This window comes from Myotis daubentonii, chromosome 2, assembly GCF_963259705.1.
Source record: "Myotis daubentonii chromosome 2, mMyoDau2.1, whole genome shotgun sequence".
In the NCBI taxonomy this organism is placed as follows: Eukaryota; Metazoa; Chordata; class Mammalia; order Chiroptera; family Vespertilionidae; genus Myotis; species Myotis daubentonii.
Genome location: NC_081841.1, coordinates 108484483 through 108502947, shown reverse-complemented (window position 1 = coordinate 108502947; position 18465 = coordinate 108484483). Strand labels below are relative to the sequence as shown.

The 18465-nt window shown below is 39.8% G+C and overlaps 1 protein-coding gene across 4 annotated transcripts in view; it reads left to right on the top strand.

The window, feature by feature from the left end:
• Positions 1-2185: 2185 nt before the first annotated feature.
• The window catches only part of BRCA2 (BRCA2 DNA repair associated), a 77351-nt gene continuing 61071 nt past the window's right edge, over positions 2186-18465 (top strand). For 3 of the 4 annotated variants that reach the window (XM_059684171.1, XM_059684173.1, XM_059684170.1), the window contains exons 1-9: positions 2583-2917; positions 3407-3652; positions 8448-8556; positions 9182-9231; positions 9323-9363; positions 9567-9678; positions 10428-10477; positions 10996-11107; positions 11968-13068. In XM_059684171.1, coding sequence (XP_059540154.1) covers positions 2740-2917; positions 3407-3652; positions 8448-8556; positions 9182-9231; positions 9323-9363; positions 9567-9678; positions 10428-10477; positions 10996-11107; positions 11968-13068 — 1999 coding nt within the window. In that variant the 5' untranslated portion in view covers positions 2583-2739. Of the gene's footprint in view, positions 2321-2582; positions 2918-3406; positions 3653-8447; positions 8557-9181; positions 9232-9322; positions 9364-9566; positions 9679-10427; positions 10478-10995; positions 11108-11967; positions 13069-18465 lie in introns of those variants that run through there. The other variant, XM_059684172.1, reaches the window with a different exon arrangement.

Genomic DNA, 18465 nt, shown 5'->3' with positions numbered 1-18465 from the left:
AATAGCAGGATAGTATCTAACATCAAACCCACTTGAATTAAAACCTGGGCCTTGTTACCAGGCAAGTTACTTAACTGATTGTTTCCCCTTATGACAGTACTGTTAGGGTCGTCGAAGGAGGAACACACGAGGCCAAAAGGGGTGAAGAATTATGAATTTATTAGGTCATCTAGAAACCCAGAGGGGCTGAGCCCCCAAATGGCGCCAGCACCCAAAGACGGGGAGTCAGAAGTTTTTAAAAGACTCTAGGCGGGCTTTTTCTGGGCGGAGAAATCTCTGTGCAGGCCTGGATTCCAGGAAACTCTGGAGGGGAGAGATAATGGTCTTAGCAAGTGGAACGTGATCTAAGCAATCGGAGTGCCCATTGTGAAGTGGCCTAAAGGTCAGTTCCCAGGGGAGGGGGGATCAGACCTAACAAGTATCTGTACTAACCAATTTATAGGATTATTGTAAGATTAAAATGTGCTATTGCTTGTGAAGCACAAAGCAGACTCACATGTTCAATAAGCGCAACTATTGTTAGATAAGGATCCCAGACCTGTGTTCTTTGCTGTTCAGACCTAGGTGATCATAAGCTTTGGTATTTCTCTGTATTAGTCAGCTGAGGGTTATGATCAAACTGAAATGATACCTACAGAAGCAAGTAGAGCCCATCTTTTTTTTTTTTTTTTAAATCTTTATTGTTTAGCCCTAGCCGATTTGGCTCAGTGGGTAGAGCATTGGCCTGCAGACCAAAGAGTCCCAGGTTCGATTCTGGTCAAGGGCACATACCCTGGTTGTAGGCTCCTCCCCGGCCCGAGCCCTGGTCCAGGCATGTGCAGGAGGCAACCAATCGATGTGTTTCTCTCACATCGATGTTTCTCTCTGTCTTTCCCTCTCTCTCCCACTCACCTTAAAAATCAACGGGGAAAAAAAACCTTTATTGTTTAAAGTATTACAGATGTCCCTTCCTCCCCCCCCCCCTTGATTCCTTCTAGCCACACCTGCCCCCCACCCCCACCCCAGGCCTTCACCACACTATTGTCTATGCCCATGGGTTATGCATATATGCATACAAGTTCTTTGGTTAATCTCTTGCCAACCAACCACCCTCCCCCACCTTGCCTCTGGGATTCCACACTCTGTTCCATGCTTCCATGTCTCTGGAAACACTGTGTTCCTCAGTTTATTCTGTTACTTGGATTCCACATATGAGTGAGATCATGTGATACTTGTCTTTCTCTGACTGGCCTACTTTGTTTAGCATCATACTCTCCGGGTCCCTCCATGCTGTCTCAAAGGGTAAGAGATCCTTCTTTTTTACCGCTGCATAGTATTCCATGGTGTAAATGTACCACAGCTTTTTTACCCACTCATCTGCTGATGGGCAGTTGGAGCCCACCCTTCTTCTAATCCAAGGCTGCTTCTGCCGCTTACTGCTCAAGAGCCTTCCAGAAGCAGCAGGGCCCAAGGGCAGCTCCCACCTCCAGAACCCAGTAGAAGGCTTTCCAGGCCATAAACAAACCCGAAGTAAGCCTTGTGGGCATGTCAGACCCTGTGCATGATGAGGACAGGGTCCTGCCTTCCGGGGAAGTTTGAAGGGGACAACAGGCTCACACAGGGTGGTCAGTACCCCAAGACTGTAAGGGCTCTAGGGCATCCTGCAGAGGGGAGCAGCTGACACCACAGAAGAGTTACGGTGGATTTCCCATTTCTCAGGCAGGGAGACAGGCTCAGAGTTCTTGAACCTGCTATCTAAGAGCACCACAGGACTAGACCTGAAGTCCCCTGGCTTCACCTGTCAGCCCGCCCACTCCACAGGGAGCAGGGGACCGAAACGGTCATCCTCCAAGGGCCACACTGGGTTTCCAAGGTTGGCGGCTGCGGCCGGAACTGAGGCCTGTCAGAGACAGAGGCCTGTCAGAGACAGAGGCCTGTCAGTCAGAGACAGAGGCCTGTCAGTCAGAGACAGAGGCCTGTCAGAGACAGAGGCCGAGAGCCCCCAGCGCGAGACAAGCTCAGCTACGGGATCGGACCGAGTCGCGGAGCGTTCCGGGCGGCCCTGGGAAGGCTCCGGGGAGGCCCCGCCCGCACAGCCCCAGACCGACTCCCGGGCAGTCCCGCCAGGCCCCGCGGCTCGCCAACCGAGTCGGGGGCGGGGCCTGCCGGGCTTCCGGGCGGCGCGCGCGGCGGGCGGCGTCGTGACGTCATCGGGAGGCGTGTGGCCGCGCGGCTTTGGCGCGAGCAGTTGAAAGCCCGGCGGGGACTGGCTGCGGGTGCTCGGGAGGAGGCCGCCGCCGGGAGAGCCTGCGGAGTCCGAGGAGCAGCGTCTGGGGAGGCGGTCAGTGCTGCGGGGGGACGCGAGCGGCCACCGGCGGTCGCTGCCAGCCCCGCGCGGGTGGGGACGATGGACCGGCCTCTGGCTCGGCCCCGCTCCGGGGACTCGGCCGCGCCGCCCGCTCGGGGCGGGCTCTGGGCGGCAGCGGGGCCCCGTCTGAAACCTCCTGGCGCTCCGGCTCCTTTCCTGGCCGCTTCCGACTCGGTGTCCGCTCCACTGCCCCCAGCTGGTGCTTGTGGGATGGCGGCGTCCTGATTTCCTTGGCGTTTACCTCTAATGGGAGCCCTCGCAACACGTGACTAGTGAACGTAAATCATGTCAAAAATGCTGTTTTTGAGTTGCACTTGCAGCATGTCCAGAGCTTGCACACAGCTCACACACGCAATGCTCCCACCATCGCAGCGAGTCCCTTGTCCCAGAAGATGGGACCGAGATCAGTCAGTGTGAGTCCCCGAAGGACCGCACCCGTGAAGTGTGTTCTGTTCTCTTTTACAGACTCGTTTTCCAGGTGTCGGAGTAATATCGTCAGAAAAATGCCTATTGGGTGCAAAGAGAGGCCAACCTTTTTTGAAATTTTTGAGACGCGATGCAGCCAAGCAGGTACTGACAGATTTTATATAAATTGATCAGTTACAATGAGCATTGTTTTCAGAAAAAATATGTAAATACACATGCTTGCTGGGAAGAATCCAATACTTCACGTTTTTGTTTACACTATAAACTACTTTATGGAACCGTAAGTCCAGTTAAGAGAATGAACATTTACAGTTACCAAATGATAAGAAACTGTAATTTCTTACTATTTAATCCTGGTGATTAAAGAGGAGACTGGCCCCTTGATTGGCACTAGACGAACTTTAGGAGAGCTAATAGAGTTAAGAGCTATCTCCTTGTAACTTTTGTAAACTTGTTATACCTTGCTACAGATTCATAAAAGAACAGATGATCCTGTTTAATTAATACGCTTTAACAAAAGTCATCCACAATCCAAATCTCAAGCATCCTTCTCTTTGTTATGATCTTGACTGGCTCATGAATTTTTCTGTGTCTCTAATTAAAACCAAAATGAGATTTTTATTTTTCTTACAGATTTAGGACCAATAAGCATTAATTGGTTTGAAGAACTTTCTTCAGAAGCTCCCCCATATAATTCTGAAACTGCAGAAGAATCTGAATATAAATCCAGCAGTTATGAATCAAACCCATTTAAAACACCACAAAGGAAACCTTATCATCAGTTGGCTTCTACTCCAGTAATATTCAAAGAGCAAGGTCTAACTCTGCCACTGTATCAATCTCTCTTAAAAGAATTAGATATGGACAGATTAGATTTAGGTAAGTAGTAAGTTGTAGACTAGAGAAAAATATGAAGTAGGAAATCAGACAAACCTGTATTAAAAATCTCTGCTGTCATTAACTGTGTCATATTGGTCAAATCAACCTCTCTGGCTGCTCTTTCCCCACTTAAAAAATGGAGATGATGAAAAAAATATCTGATGATAAGTTTGGATTAAATAATTCTTTTTTACTCAATAAATCCCTTTTCTTCCCTCCTTTGATGAATATATCCTGCCTATTGAGATTTACTAAATTGTATATTACCTATACTAAAACAACAACAACACTGGGACTTAATATTAATTAAACTATATTCCTGCAGGCTGTCAAAGAGGACAGAGATGATTTTTATCAATATGCTATAAATCCCTTGATTTGATAGTAGTTTCCCTGGACTATGTGCCAGATATTTCCAATCAAATATTGGTCATTTAAATATTTGTTGTTTAAGTAACATCTCTTCCCTCTCTTTAGAGTATTATTTGCTAGTAAGGGGAATAACAGTACACAAATAAATTATAGTCTAAGGTTGAAAGTGGTACATGGCAAAAGAAGTACAAAAAGTACAATGAGAGTTGAGAAGAAAGAACATAAGTAGTAATGGGGGGAATTAGGAAATGATTCATTTGAATTAAACCTTGAAGGGTGGGTAAGATTCAGGAACTCGAAAATGGAAGAGAGTGATAGTGTTCTAGGCAGAGGGGAAAACATGAGGAAGAATATGCAGTTAAGAGAATAGCAAGTAATTCAGATCATTTGGGGTGTTGAATCTGACAGGGACCAATAACAGCCTAAGGCTGAAAAGAGCAGATTAGAGGCATTTGATAGGTTGTAAAACAGAGAATCACATGCAAATTTGATCATGCTACTTCCTGCTTCAAACCTTGGATTACCTCACTTTTTGTTGTTGGACTCACTTTTGTTGTTGTTTTGAAGTGAGGACTTCAGGATAGTTTTCCCATTGATTTTTATTTGCTTACTTATTTTTTTAGAGAGAGTGGAAGGGAGGGTGGAGACAGAGAAACATCGATGTGAGAGAGACACATCTATTGGCTGCCTTTCACACATGCTCCTACCAGGGCTGGTGATTGAACCTGCAACCCAGGTATATGCCCTTGACCGGAATTGAACACACGACCCTTTTGTCTTAGGCTGACGCTCTTACCGCTGAGCCCAACGAGCTAGGGTGAATTACCTCCCTTTTGCCCTCATAATAAAATCCAGACCCCTTAATATGATTACAAGGTCCTTTATCAGTCCTGTATGGGAAAAATATCTAAATTAATATACTGGTATAGCACATGTTTAGGAGCTTGTATACAGTACTATGTTGGCATAATGAAAGGAGCAGCCATAGGTCTTAATGTGGTCAGGAAAAGCTCTAAACTAGTTGATACTGAATTTATTAAAACTTGAAAGATACACCTAAAGCCAGTGGTTTATTCTCTAAATGTAATCTGGAATTGGTCTATCCTTAACCAGGGAAGGATAGGGATGAATTAATACAGCCACTCGACTCACTGCAAGGAGCTAACATTTTTAAAGTTATAGTGAATACATAATTCAGTTGACTAGTCTCAAGACATTTTGCTTTTCAGTTTACTTTAAATTCATTATTGAAACATAAGACTTAAGCTGTTATTAACCTACTTTGTTTGAACATGTAGTGTATTATTTTTTAAAAAAGTTATCCCTGAAGTTCTATGAGGAACTGTGCTTCTCAGCAGTCCTTCATTTTGCATAAAATATGAGTTTATCTTACCATTACTCAGCTTATTTATGAGGGTCTCAAGTTTTTTGGGAAATTTTTATTTTGGTATGTACTTGTTTTTGCCTGTTTCATTTTTATTTTATTTTTTGTTTTTATGCTTTATAGTTGCATTTTTATTGCTGAGCCAGTATTGATACTTTATTAACTAAAGTTCTTTGTTTATATTAGGGTTTCTTTGTACATGTCTTTGGATTTTGACAAGTTTATAATGTCTTGTATACACCATTACAGTATCATTCAGAATAGTTTCACTGCCCTAAAAATCCCCTACGCTCTAATTCACCACCACCACCCTCCCACAAGCCCTCTGAATCCTTGGTAACCACTGATCTTTTTACTGTCTGTGGTTTTGCCTTTTCCAGAATGTCATATATGTAGTCGGAATCATACAGTATGTAGCCGTTTCAGATTGGCTTCTTTCACTTAGCAATATAAGATTTCTCTATGTCTATGGCCTGACAGCTCATTTATTTATCACTGAATGATGCTCTGTTGTATGGATGTATCAGTTGGCTTATTCATTCACCAATTGAAGGATATCTTAGTCTCTTCCAAGTTTTGGCAATTATGAATAAAGCGGCTATAAACATTCATGTGCAGTATTTCTTGTGTGAACCTAAGTTTTAAACTCATTTGAGTATTTACCAAAGAGCGCATTTGGCTGGCTGGATCCTTTGTTAGAATTGTATTTAGTTTTGGCCCTAGCTGGTTGGCTCAGTGGATAGAGCGTTGGCCTGTGGATTAAAGGGTACCAGGTTCAGTTCCAGTCAAGGAAACATGCCTGGGTTGCAGGCTCGATCCCCAGTAGGGGGTGTGCAGGAGGCAGCTGATCAATGATTCTCATTGATGTTTCTATCTCCCCCTCTTCCTTCCTCTCTGAAATCAATAAAAATATATTTTTTAAAAAAGAATTACAGCCCTAATAGGTTTGGCTCAATGGATAGAGCATCAGCCTGCGGACTGAAAGGTCCCAGGTTCGATTCCCGTCAAGGGCATGTACCTTGGCTGCAGGCACATCCTCAGTAGGGGGTTTGCAGGAAGCAGCTGATTGATGTTTTTCTCTCATCGATGTTTCTGACTCTCTATCCCTCTCCCTTCCTCTGTAAAAAATCAATAAAATATATTTTTTTTAAAAAGAATTATATTTAGTTTTGTAAGAAACTGAAAACTCTTCCAAAGTGGCTGTACCATTTTGCATTTCTACCAGCAATGAATGAGAGTTCTCTTACTCCACATCCTCACCAGCATTTGGTGTTCTCTGTTTTCTATTTTCATTCTAATAGGTATGTAGTAGTATCTCCTTTGGTTATTTTTTTTTTAAGTCCATTTTTTTTTTTCTGATTAGGACCTTTTTAAAGTGAATAGGGAAAAGGTGAAATTTCAAAATACAGGTTTAGCTACTTTTTAACATCTTTAAAACTTTCATAGGAGAAGGAGGTGGGATATTTTGTTGAAGTGGGGTTTTTAACTTATACATTTGGCTTGTTAGTGATTATATCTACTCCCTCTTACTTGAAAAATGAGAATATAGTGCAATGTTTTGTGTATACTACTACAGATAGTTTTTAGTTTGGTCTTTGCTTAGTTTATTAACACTGATATGGCTTATTTTCCCCACAGCTTCTCTAAGTTAGAGATTGTAGGATCAGTTAAAGCAACTATTTTTAAAGCAACTTTTAAGAGTAATAATAAGTGCTTCAAGTGCTCAATTTGTTATATAAAAAGTAGGAACGTTAAAAGACTGTAGATTGCATTTGATAGAGTGATATACAGCTTTGAAAACCCCGTCTGAGCAGTATTGTCTGAGAATGTAGATGTGTTCAACAGGAATGAAAGCATTATGTGTTGCTATCTATAACCCACTTTTCTAATCCTTGCTAATTCACTCAGCTAGTATTGGTGTAGTGACTACAACATATCAGGCAATTATTGTGGTTGCTAAGGATGCTGTGATAAGTAAGACAAGATCTCTACCTCAGGGAACTCATAGTCTAACGGGGGAAACGGGAACAGTGTATGATAAACTCTGCAGGGAACGCATAGGAGGGCACTCACTTAGTCTCACCTTAGGGATGACTAAAGTTTTCTGGAGAATGTAGTTTCAAAATGGGAGCCTGAAAGAGGATGTTCCAGGTCAAGAGAAATAAAAAAAGAAAGAAACAGTTTGTGCAAAGGCCTAGGCTGAGAGACCATTGCAGGATATGCAGGTGGTTGTGTGCAGCTGAAAAGAGTATGAAAAATGTCATCATAGAAATTAAAACATTAGATCGTGAAGGCCTTTGTTATGAAGTTTGAACTTGATATTGAGAACAGGTCTTTTTTTTTTTTGAGAACAGGTCTTGAAAGGTTTTCTTCAGAAAAGTCATATGGTCAGATTTAGTACCTTGGTGATTTTCAGTAAAAGTCTTTTCCTTTACCCTTATCATCCATGATAACTTAGTACTGTCTGTAACTTAATAATAGGACAGTGATGGCGAACCTTTTGAGCTCAGCATGTCAGCATTTTGAAAAACCCTAACTTAACTCTGGTGCCACATATAGAAATTTTTTGATATTTGCAACCATAATAAAACAAAGATTTATATTTTCAACATTTATTTTATATATTTAAATGCCATTTAACAAAAATCAACCAAAAAATGAGTTCGCGTGTCACTTCTGACATGCATGTCATAGGTTCGCCATCACTGTAATAGGACATAGCACATTCCACTTTGTCTTCTATTGGTGCACATTTCAAAATATTTCACACTATATTCTGAACTCCTTGAGGTTAAAGGTGTATCTTGATTGCATTATTCAAAATGCCTTATGTGTATTATATACTTTTAATAAGGTTGTTGAAATGGGGGCAGACATCCGTTTGGGGGAGGAATCGGCAAACTGAGACGCCAATTCAGACTGAATTCCCCATACGTTCTCCTTTCCGGCATAGACGAGACTGTTTTTAAATACTTCCAGAGAATGAAAATTCACAATATAGAGCATATATATCCTCACTGAATTATTGTACTCTTTCAGGAAAGCATATTACCAATAGTAAATATAAAAGTTGTTGCACAATGAAGGCTAAAATGGATCAAGCAAATGATGTTATCATCCCACCTCTAAATTCTTGCCTTAGTGAAAGGTATGATGAAGCTATTATATTAAAATACTTAAATGAAGCATTTACCTACATATGATACTTGTTTTTATAGAAATGCATCTAATTTTCACACATATTTTGGCTGAGAACTTGATAGAGGATCTTCTATTTTTAAATCTCCTTTTAGGTTGAGTTCTTTACTATAATAATTTCAACATTAGGAACATTTACTTTGTTTTTCGTATCATGTTGAATTCACTGATTTTTCTATACTATGAAGTTTTTAAGTAAAAATACTGATGATAAAAACAATGCCTTTGAAATATCAGTTTAAATTATTTGCATACTTTGACTCACTGGAGAGAATATGATGCTATTATCGATTTATTTTACATAATTTTTAACTCAAAATATATAATTCCTGGCAGCTGAAATTTATGAGTACTTTATATATTTGAATGGCATTTGAAACAAGTTAGTGTTTATTTAATTCTTCATGAAATGTTACATTTTTAAAAAAGTAATATAAAATATTATAAAGTGGTATAATTTTAATAATTGATATGACTGGGAGTCCTTATTTTTTCAATAAGATTAGTTTTGGGTTTTTTTTGCCATTTCTGTTATCTCTTAAATAATCTGAGGGATTTGCTTTGTTTTGTTTTAGTCCTGGTATTCTACGGTGTACACGTGTGACACCACAAAGAGAAAAGTCAGGTATGATTAAAACCAAGGCTTTTTATTTTTTAAATATTCTAAATTTTAATAAAAATAAAACTTAGTAATTTTTTCCTTGTTTTACCCCCAGTGCTATGTGGAAGTTTATTTCATACACCAAAGCTTATGAAGGTAAATATTCTGCCCAGTTTATTTTTGTTATGTAGTGACAACAGTGATATACCTTTGCCCTGAGATTTACAGATCTGCACCTACGATCTTACAGAGGCATTCAATAGATGATAAAAGGGAAAAAAAATAAATGAATGAAAAATATTCTTAAAAAATATTCATCAGTGTCTTTCTATGAAATAAACTATTTTCTTTATTTCCAGGGTCAGACACGGAAACATATTTCCGAAAGTCTAGGAGCTGAGGTGGACCCTGATATGTCTTGGTCAAGTTCTTTAGCCACACCACCAACCCTTAGTGCTACTGTGCTCATAGGTAATTCTATCAAATGTTTTTATAAGAAGGTAGATGATGTTGATATATCATCATCTCTAATGCTGTTAAAAAGAAAATATGAAAAAATAATTAAATAGTAATTAGATTAGATAATCCTGCCTTTAATAAATGTATTAGTTCAAAATAGTGTTATTCTGTTTAGTGCAGACAGTTATAAATCAGAAGTACATTAGATGGTATTCTATAGGATTCAGGTTAATTTATATGCAAACCAGGAATTTTTTTTTTTATTTTAGCAAAAATGCATTCCATTTTGATTCATCTTTAGCTGGAAATTTAACTTTGCTTTGTTGTTGCTCAGATGCAATAATACAGGTAAAATCATGTTGAAAATTAAAAAGTGTTTAACATTTAACATACCTTTAAGCTGTATTATTGTCTAAATAAATGCTAAAGTCTACACTCATTAGCTTTCAAGTCATGACCCCACAGTTTCATCTGATTCTTCAAGTCTTTGCAGACAGTATTACCTTAAAGTCAGTATCACCAAACCATAATTCCCTACCACCTTGTGAATGGTACTAAGAAAGTGAGTAATATAGCTTAATCACTCTGTTGCTTGACCTTTGTAAATACTATACTTGAATCAATTCTGTTTCAAATGTGTCATTTAATTCAATAATGTATGTGTCTTTTGATGTCTGTCCAAAAAATATGTAAGTTTTTGTATGAACTTTAGTGTATGATGTACAATATGATATAGATCAGTTGAATTTTTTCTTTTACAGTCAGAGATGAAGAAGCATCTTCAGCTGTATTTCCTAATGATACTACTGATGTACGTAAATATGACAAATTGATTATGCCGTTGCAATTGTTTATTTTAGAATGCCTTGAAAAATTATTTATATTGCATTTTTTTATTCCTTAATTTATGATTTATCTAAACCTTTAAGAAAGTCTCTAAACCTATTTCTATATGTGATTTTCTTTGACTTCCTATAAGAAACTCTGCTGTCTCTCTGTTTAAGAAGAAATTGGATATTTATGGATAGTAAGAGTTGATGTATTAGTAATTTTAAAATGTAACTTTTGCCTGGCTGGTGTGGTGTGTGGCTCAGTGGTTGAGCATTGACCTATGAACCATAGGGTCACAGTTCAATTCCTGGTCAGGGCACATGCCTGGGTGGTGGACTCAATCCCCAGTGCAGGGGCGGAGGGGAGGGGTGGGGAGGGGAGATGTAGGAGGCAGCCAGTTAATGATTCTCATCATTGATGTTTCTATTTCTCTTTCCCTTTCCCTTCCTCTCTGAAATCAATAAAAATATTAAATATGTATATAAAAAACTTTTATAGATTTTGAAAAGCTATTTTTCTGACCACGATGAAAGTTTGAAGGAAAATGATAGGTTTATCCCTTCCGGGCCAAACAATGAAATAAAAAGTCAGAGAGAAGCTAAAAGTTATGGTAAGTTTTTATGTTTATTTGTTTTTAATTGACATCATTGAAGCATTGTTCCTCTTAAAGAAACAACATATTCTTCTTTCTTGATGACTAAAGGTATTGAGGGAGAAACTAACTTGATTTACATGAAATTGTTAAACCATCATGTGAAGACGACTATTCAAGATACTGTTTTGACACAAAAACGAAACAAAACCCATTACTCAAAACTCAGAAAGATGAAGATTAATACTTATAAGTAACAAAATGTGAAAGCCTTGTTTTCTAGTTAGAGAGTAACTGTTGTTGCAGATACACCAAAATTACCTAATCATGTCATTGCAATATTGCATTTTTCTTAGTAAAATTACGTAATCATGTCATTGCAATATTGCATTTTTCTTAGTAAAATTACGTAATCATGACATTGCAATATTGCATTTTTCTTAGTATGTGTGTATGTTTGTATAAATGTGTATGAATGGATATCTGTGTGAGTGTGTAAAATCAGATTCTGCTGTCGGTTGTTGTAGGGCCACAAAATTAGTTTGGACCATCTGGTTTGATAAATCTTAGAATATTAAACTGTGTGTATATATAGTAAGATTGGGTGAATTTTAGTTAGGTAAAGCTGGTAAAGAAAGGTTATTGGTGATGGGAATATGAATTAAAGTCTGAGACATCGGAATTAGTCTTTATCAGAAGAACAGGAGAAGGGTGGGTGCTCCCCCCAAAATAGCAAGTACTCAGGAAAACCACTTAAAGGTTCAATTATGTGTTACACAGTACAGACTACTTCTATGAAAAAGGTTGTGACAATCAGATAAATTATATGTTTGTATTATAAAATGCTATTAATATGCTTCTGTTTTAAATTTTAACAGGATTGGGGAATCCATTGGGTAAAGTAAGTGGCTGCAAAGACCATTTTGGAAAGTCAGTGCCAAATGTCCCAGAAGATGAAGTACATGAAAAGGTTGGAGATATTTCTGAAGAAGATAGTTTTTCATTATGCGTTTCTAAATATAAAAAAAGAAATCTACAAAAAATAAAAAATGGCAAGACTAGGAAAAATATTTTCAGTGAAACAAAAAACGATGAATGTGAAGAAACTAAAAAACAAATAAAAGATAATAAACAGTCGTTTATATCCAAAATGGAACCAAATGACAGTGATCCATTAGATTCAAAATTAAGGAGTCAGAAGCACTTTGGGAATGGAAGTGGCAGAATCTCTGAGGAGGCTGTACAGTCTCCAGTCTTTGAATGGTCTCAGCTAACTCTCTCAGGTATAAATGGAACCCAGATTGGGAAAATATTGCAAAATTCTTCTTGTGACCAAAATAATTCTGAAAAAGATCTCATAGGTACAGAGAAAGAATGTACCAACTTTATTACTTTAGAAAATTCTTTGCCACATATTTCAAGTGTACCAAAGACAGAGAAGATATTAAAGGAGGAAACAGTTGTGAATAAGAAAGATAAAGGACAGTGTCCTGAATTGCATGAAGATTTCACTCCTGTGGTAAAACACTCAGTATCTGAAACTTCCCTAATAGCTTCTCCTCTTCAGGGTATCAAAAAGTCTCGAGTCAGGATAAGAGAATCACCTGAAGAGACACCGAGTGCAGTTTTCTCAAATAACATGACTGATCTAAACTTTAAAGAAGATCCTGAAGCCTCTGAAGGTAGATTGGAAATAAGTACTATATTTTCCCAGAAAGAGAGTTCTTTATGTACAAGTTCAGTTAATAATGGAAACCGTCCAGTCACTATCAAACATACTTCTGTAGCTTTGAAGAATACAGGTTTAATATCCACTTTGAGAAAGAAAACTAAAAAGTTTATTTATACTATAAATGATGAAACATCTTATCAAGGCCTAAAAATGCAGAAAGATCAAGAATCAGGACTAACTAACTATTCTGCCCAATTTGAAGAAAACACTTTTGAAGCACCATCTACAGTTTTAAATGCTGATTCAGGTACCCTTTTGTGTGTTTGTGTGAATAATACATACAGTTATATGGATGGTGATAAGTTCTCTTATTTGAATATGTGAATCTCTTTAATCTTTTTTTTTTTAATCCTAATCTGAGGATATGGTATTATTGATTTTGGAGAGAGAGAGGAAAGAGAAACATTGATGTGAGAGAGAAGCATCAATTGGTTGTCTCCTGTATGCACCTGACTGGAGATCAAACCCACAACCTGGTTATGTGCCCTGACCAGGAATCAAACTCACAACCTTTCAGTGTAGGCACAATGCTCCAACCAACTAAGCCAGGGCTCTTTCATCTTTTTAAAAAGCATACTGCCTGTTTTCCTTCTATAGTTTTTTAAAATCTCTATATCTTGTGCAGTTGACCCTGAACAGCACAGAAGTTAGAGGTGCCAATCCCCATGCAGTTGGAAATTCGAGTATAACTTTTTACTTCCCCAAAACTCAGTCATCCTTGATAATCTGCAAGGAGAGTGGGAGGGGTGATGGGGAGGGGGGACAAGGAAAGGGCTGCTGTGGAGGCGCAGGGGCTGGTTCCAGGATACCAAAATCTTCAGATTCTCAAGTCAGTTCCTTATATGAAATGGTATAGAACAATGCATGCACTCAGCCCTCTGCATCTGTGGATTCCCAACGACAGATGGAAAATATAGTTTTCCATCCATAGCTTGTTATTACCTGTGGATGCAAAACCCAGAGATATGGAAGACCAATGGTATGTTTATTGAAAAAAAAAATCCATATATAGGTGGACCTGCTCAGTTCAAACCTGTGTTGTTCACGTGTCAACTGTATTCAATATCAGACAATGTCAATATATATTATTTTTTTCATTGAAATTTTTATCGTTATAAATTTTCCATCTTAAACATTGTTTAGGCCTTTGATACCAATGTTCAAAACCATTTCATCAAACTTGGATCTGTTTTCATGGTATATCTGTAATCATCACTCTTGAGACAGAACATCCTATGTAATAAAAGCCTAGGTGGCAGCACACCCTCGCGTGATGCCCTCGCTCAGCGATGTCGCCACAAGATGGCCATGCGCACAGCGGAGGTGTGGCCCAGCAGCCACTCTGTGCAGTGAGGCCTGGGGGTCTCACGGCTCTGTGCTGTGTGGAGGAGGCTGGTCCCAGTGTCTTCGCCACCTCACAAGGAGGTGGCGGGTCCCGGTGGAGGAGGCAGGTCATGGCAGCGGAGGGCAATTGGGGGTGATCAGGCCCCAGCAGGAGAGGGCAATTGGGGGCCATCAGGCCGGCGGGGAGGGCAGTTGTGGGCAATCAGGCTGGCAGGGGAGGGCAGTTGGGGGTGATCAGGCCGGCAGGGGAGCAGTTAGGGGGCAAATAGGCTGGCAGGCAGAAGCGGTTAGGGGCAATCAGGCAGGCAGGCGAGTGGTTAGGAGCCAATGGTCCCGGATTGTGAGAGGGATGTCCACCTGCAGGCAGTCGGACATCCCCTGAGGGGTCCCAGATTGAAGAGGGTATATGCTGGGTTGAGGGACACCCCCCACCCCCCGCACGTATTTTGTGCACCAGGCCTCTAGTGTGATTTATAAGCATCAAGAGGTTGACTAAATAATTCCTGCTTTAATTTCCAGTGTTTATTATATGCAAATTGGACAATTCTGTAAAAATGCGCTATTTATTATGTATTTTCACTAAAGCAACTGAAAAATAGGAAAAATGCTAAGTTGAATAAAGTAGTGATTTTGATTTTTTAAAAATCTTTATTCAGATTATTACATATGTTCCTCTTCCCCCTCTCCCCCCCCGCCCATAGCTCCCCTCCATCCGGTTCCCACCCCACCCCAGGCCCTCGCCCCCCCCCCGCACTGTCCTCGTCCATAGGTGTAAGATCTTTGTCCAGTCTCTTTACTCACCCCCCACACCCCTTTACGCCAGAGAATTGTCAGTCCTCTCCCTTTCAATGCCCCCAATTCTCTTACATTCACCAGTTTTTTCTGTTCATCAGATTTCTTATTCATTTGATTTTTAGATTCACTTGTTGATAGATATGTATTTGTTGTCACTTTGTTGTTCATAATTTTTTATATTTACCTTTTCTTTTCCTCTTCTTAAGGAATATCCTTCAGCATTTCATATAATACTGGTGATGAACTCCTTTAGCTTTTTCTTGTCTGTGAAGCTCTTTATCTGACCTTCAATTCTAAATGATAGCTTTGCTGGGTAGAGTAATCTTGGTTGTAGGTTCTTGCTATTCATCACTTTGAATATTTCTTGCCACTCCCTTCTGGCCTGCATAGTTTCTGTTGAGAAATCAGCTGACAGTCGTATGGGTACTCCCTTGTAGTAACTGTTTTTCTCTTGCTGCTTTTAAGATTCTCTCTTTGTCTTTTGTCCTTGGCATTTTAATTATGATGTGTCATGGTGTGGTCCTGTTTGGATTCCTCTTGTTTTGGGGTTCTCTGCGCTTTCTGGACTTGTAAGTCTATTTCTTTCACCAGGTAGGGGAAGTTTTCTGTCATTATTTCTTCAAATAGGCTTTCAATATTTTGCTCTCTCTCTTCTGGCACCCTCATAATTTGGATGTTGATACGTTTGAAGTTGTCCCAGAGGCTCCTTACTATCTTCATATTTTTGGATTCTTTTTTCTTTTTGCTGTTCCGGTTGGGTGTTTTTTGCTTCTTCGTATTTCAAATCTTTGACTTTATTCTTGGGATACTCTATCTACTGTTTAATCTCTGTATATTATTCTTTATTTCAGTCAGTGTATACTTAATTTCTGACTGGTCCTTTTCCTTTTTTTTTTTTTTTTTTTTTTTGGCATTTTCACTAAGATCCTTGAAGGTCTCACTAAGTTCCTCAGAGGTTTCTAGAAGATTCTTGAGTAACTTTATAACTGTGGTTTTGAACTCTATATCCAGTATTTTGCTTTCTTTCATTTGTGACATGTTTCTTTGTCTCCGCATTTTGGCTGCTTCCCTGTGTTTGTTTCTATGTATTGGATAGCTGCTAAGTCTTCTTGAGTTGATAGAGTGGCCTTGTTTGGTAGGTGTCCTATAGGGCCCAGTGGCTAAGCCTCCCCAGTCACCTGAAGTGGACACTCTTGGTGCACCCCTTTGTGGGCTGTGTGCACAGTCTTGTAGTTAAGCCTTGATTGCTGTTGGTATCACTGGGAGGAATTGACCTCCAGGCCAATTGGCTGTGAGGACCAGCTGTGTCTACAATGGAAGAGCTGCTGTGCAGGAGACCCCCTTATGGGGCAGGACTTGCTTCAGTGGAGCTTTGGTGCTCACCGAGTCTGCCCCTTGAGTGTGTCACTTATGTATGTGAAGAGTTGTAATCTGGTATGTTCTCACATTGACCACTGGATACACTGACTCTTGGATCTCCAAGGAAGTGCAAAGTCAGCCACTGCCTGGGGCCACCCAGCAGGAGCTACAGAGAGATCTGCAGATTCCTCCTCTTTGTATCGAGTTTGGAAGTGCCCAGACAAGGCCCAGCTGTGAAGCAAGGTGCTGGTGCAGGTTCTTGAGCCTTCTTTTGATAGTTTTTGGGCTCCCTGACCCAGCAGCTACCTGTTTGACAGGTTTTAGCTGAGAAAGGACAGGCCATTCATATGCAAAAGCCTCAGCTTGGGTGGGGTTGTAAATTGGGTGGGGCAAGGTCTCAGGGAATTCCCAAGGCGCAGCAAACAGTAATGGCGGCCAGTCAGCCCTGCACCAGAGAGGTCCCATCGCAGGAAAAATGACCCCTGCGAGCACCTTCATCTGGAAGGAAGCCGCCCTCACTTTCCTGCCCTGATGCCAGACAGTCCAGTTTCTCCCCGTATGTGTCTGGGTCTCCCAGAGTCTCACCTGGAACTGGAGTTCAGAGCAAGTGGGCGCTTATATCTCCCTCCCGACTAAAAAAGCAGTGCACCGAGTGCCAGCCTGTTCCACACCTCTACACCTCCTACCAGTCTCAGTGTGCTTTCTTCTTTATCTCTCTGGTTGTAGTACTTCCACTCAGCCAGCTTTCCCATGGTTCTAGATCAGGGGTGGGCAAACTTTTTGACTGGAGGGCCGGAACAAAAGCATGGATGGAGTGTTTGTGTGAACTAATATAAATTCAAAGTAAACATCATTACATAAAAGGGTACAGTCTTTTTTTTTTTAGTTTTATTAATTTCAAACGGGCTAGATCTGGCCTGTGGGCCATATTTTGGCCACGGCTGTTCTAGATGATAGTTGTTCTGTCTTTTAGTTGTAATTTTGATGTGGTTGTGAGAGGCAGCAAGTACAAGTGTTTACCTATGCTGCCATCTTGGTTCCTCTCGTGATCTTTATTTTTATTGCTACATAATTTTCTCAAATATGTAGGGATTGCTGAGATTTATTGCCATATCTCTATGCATCCAGAGTGTGTACAGTAAAACTAGTTTTTTATTTCAGTAACAATTCATTTAATCAGTGGCTAAACTCTGTTTAAAAGCCAATTTTAGTTTCATATGAGAAGATTTTACTGGGTTGGAATATCTCAGCAAGTAATAGGTTTGGTAGAACTGGAGTACAGAGGAACTGCTTGATATTTGGGTTAATTTTTCTTTAAAAAGCCTTTAATGCTTTATATATGAGAATTAAAACCAATGAAACAGCAAATATATAGTAGTGATCAGTAATGAATGAAAATGAGATCAATAATTTTGACTTGTTAATAGGAAATTCAGAGGGCCTTTAATATTAACTGAACAGCCCAGCTGGTGTTGCTCAGTGGTTGAGCATCGGCCTATGAATCAGGAAGTCACAGTTCAATTCCTGGTCAGGGAACATGCCTGGATTGTGGGCTTAATCCCCAGTGGGGGACTTGCAGGAGGCAGCCGATCAATGATTCTCTCTAATCATTGAGATTTCTTTCTCTCTCCCTCTCCCTTCCTTACTAAATCAATAAAAATATTTTTTTTAAAAACAAAATTAACTGAACAGAGCAGTTTAACTCATTTGCCTTTATAATTGAGACTATGTCATCTTTCAGACCCTTCATATACAGAACTTGGTTTTAAAAATTGACTTTTTGGTCCAGCCAATGTGACTCAGTGGTTAAGTATCAACCTATGAACCAGGAGGTCAAGGTTCAATTTCTAGTCAGGGCACATGCCCAGGTTTCACCCTTCAATGCCCCATTTAGAAATGGAATGTAGTGGTATTCACAGGCTCAATCCCCAGTGAGGGTCATGCAGAAAGCAGTTGATCTGTGATTCTCTCTCATCATTTATGTTTCTATCTCTTCCTCTCCCTTCCTCTCTGAAATCAATTTTTAAAGTTATTTTTAAAATTTTACTTTTAGTATGTTTTTCAATATGAAAGACTGAATTAATTCTGATCCTTGCTTTTCCACCTTCTATTACACCGATATTAACAATATTTCTACAATTTTATT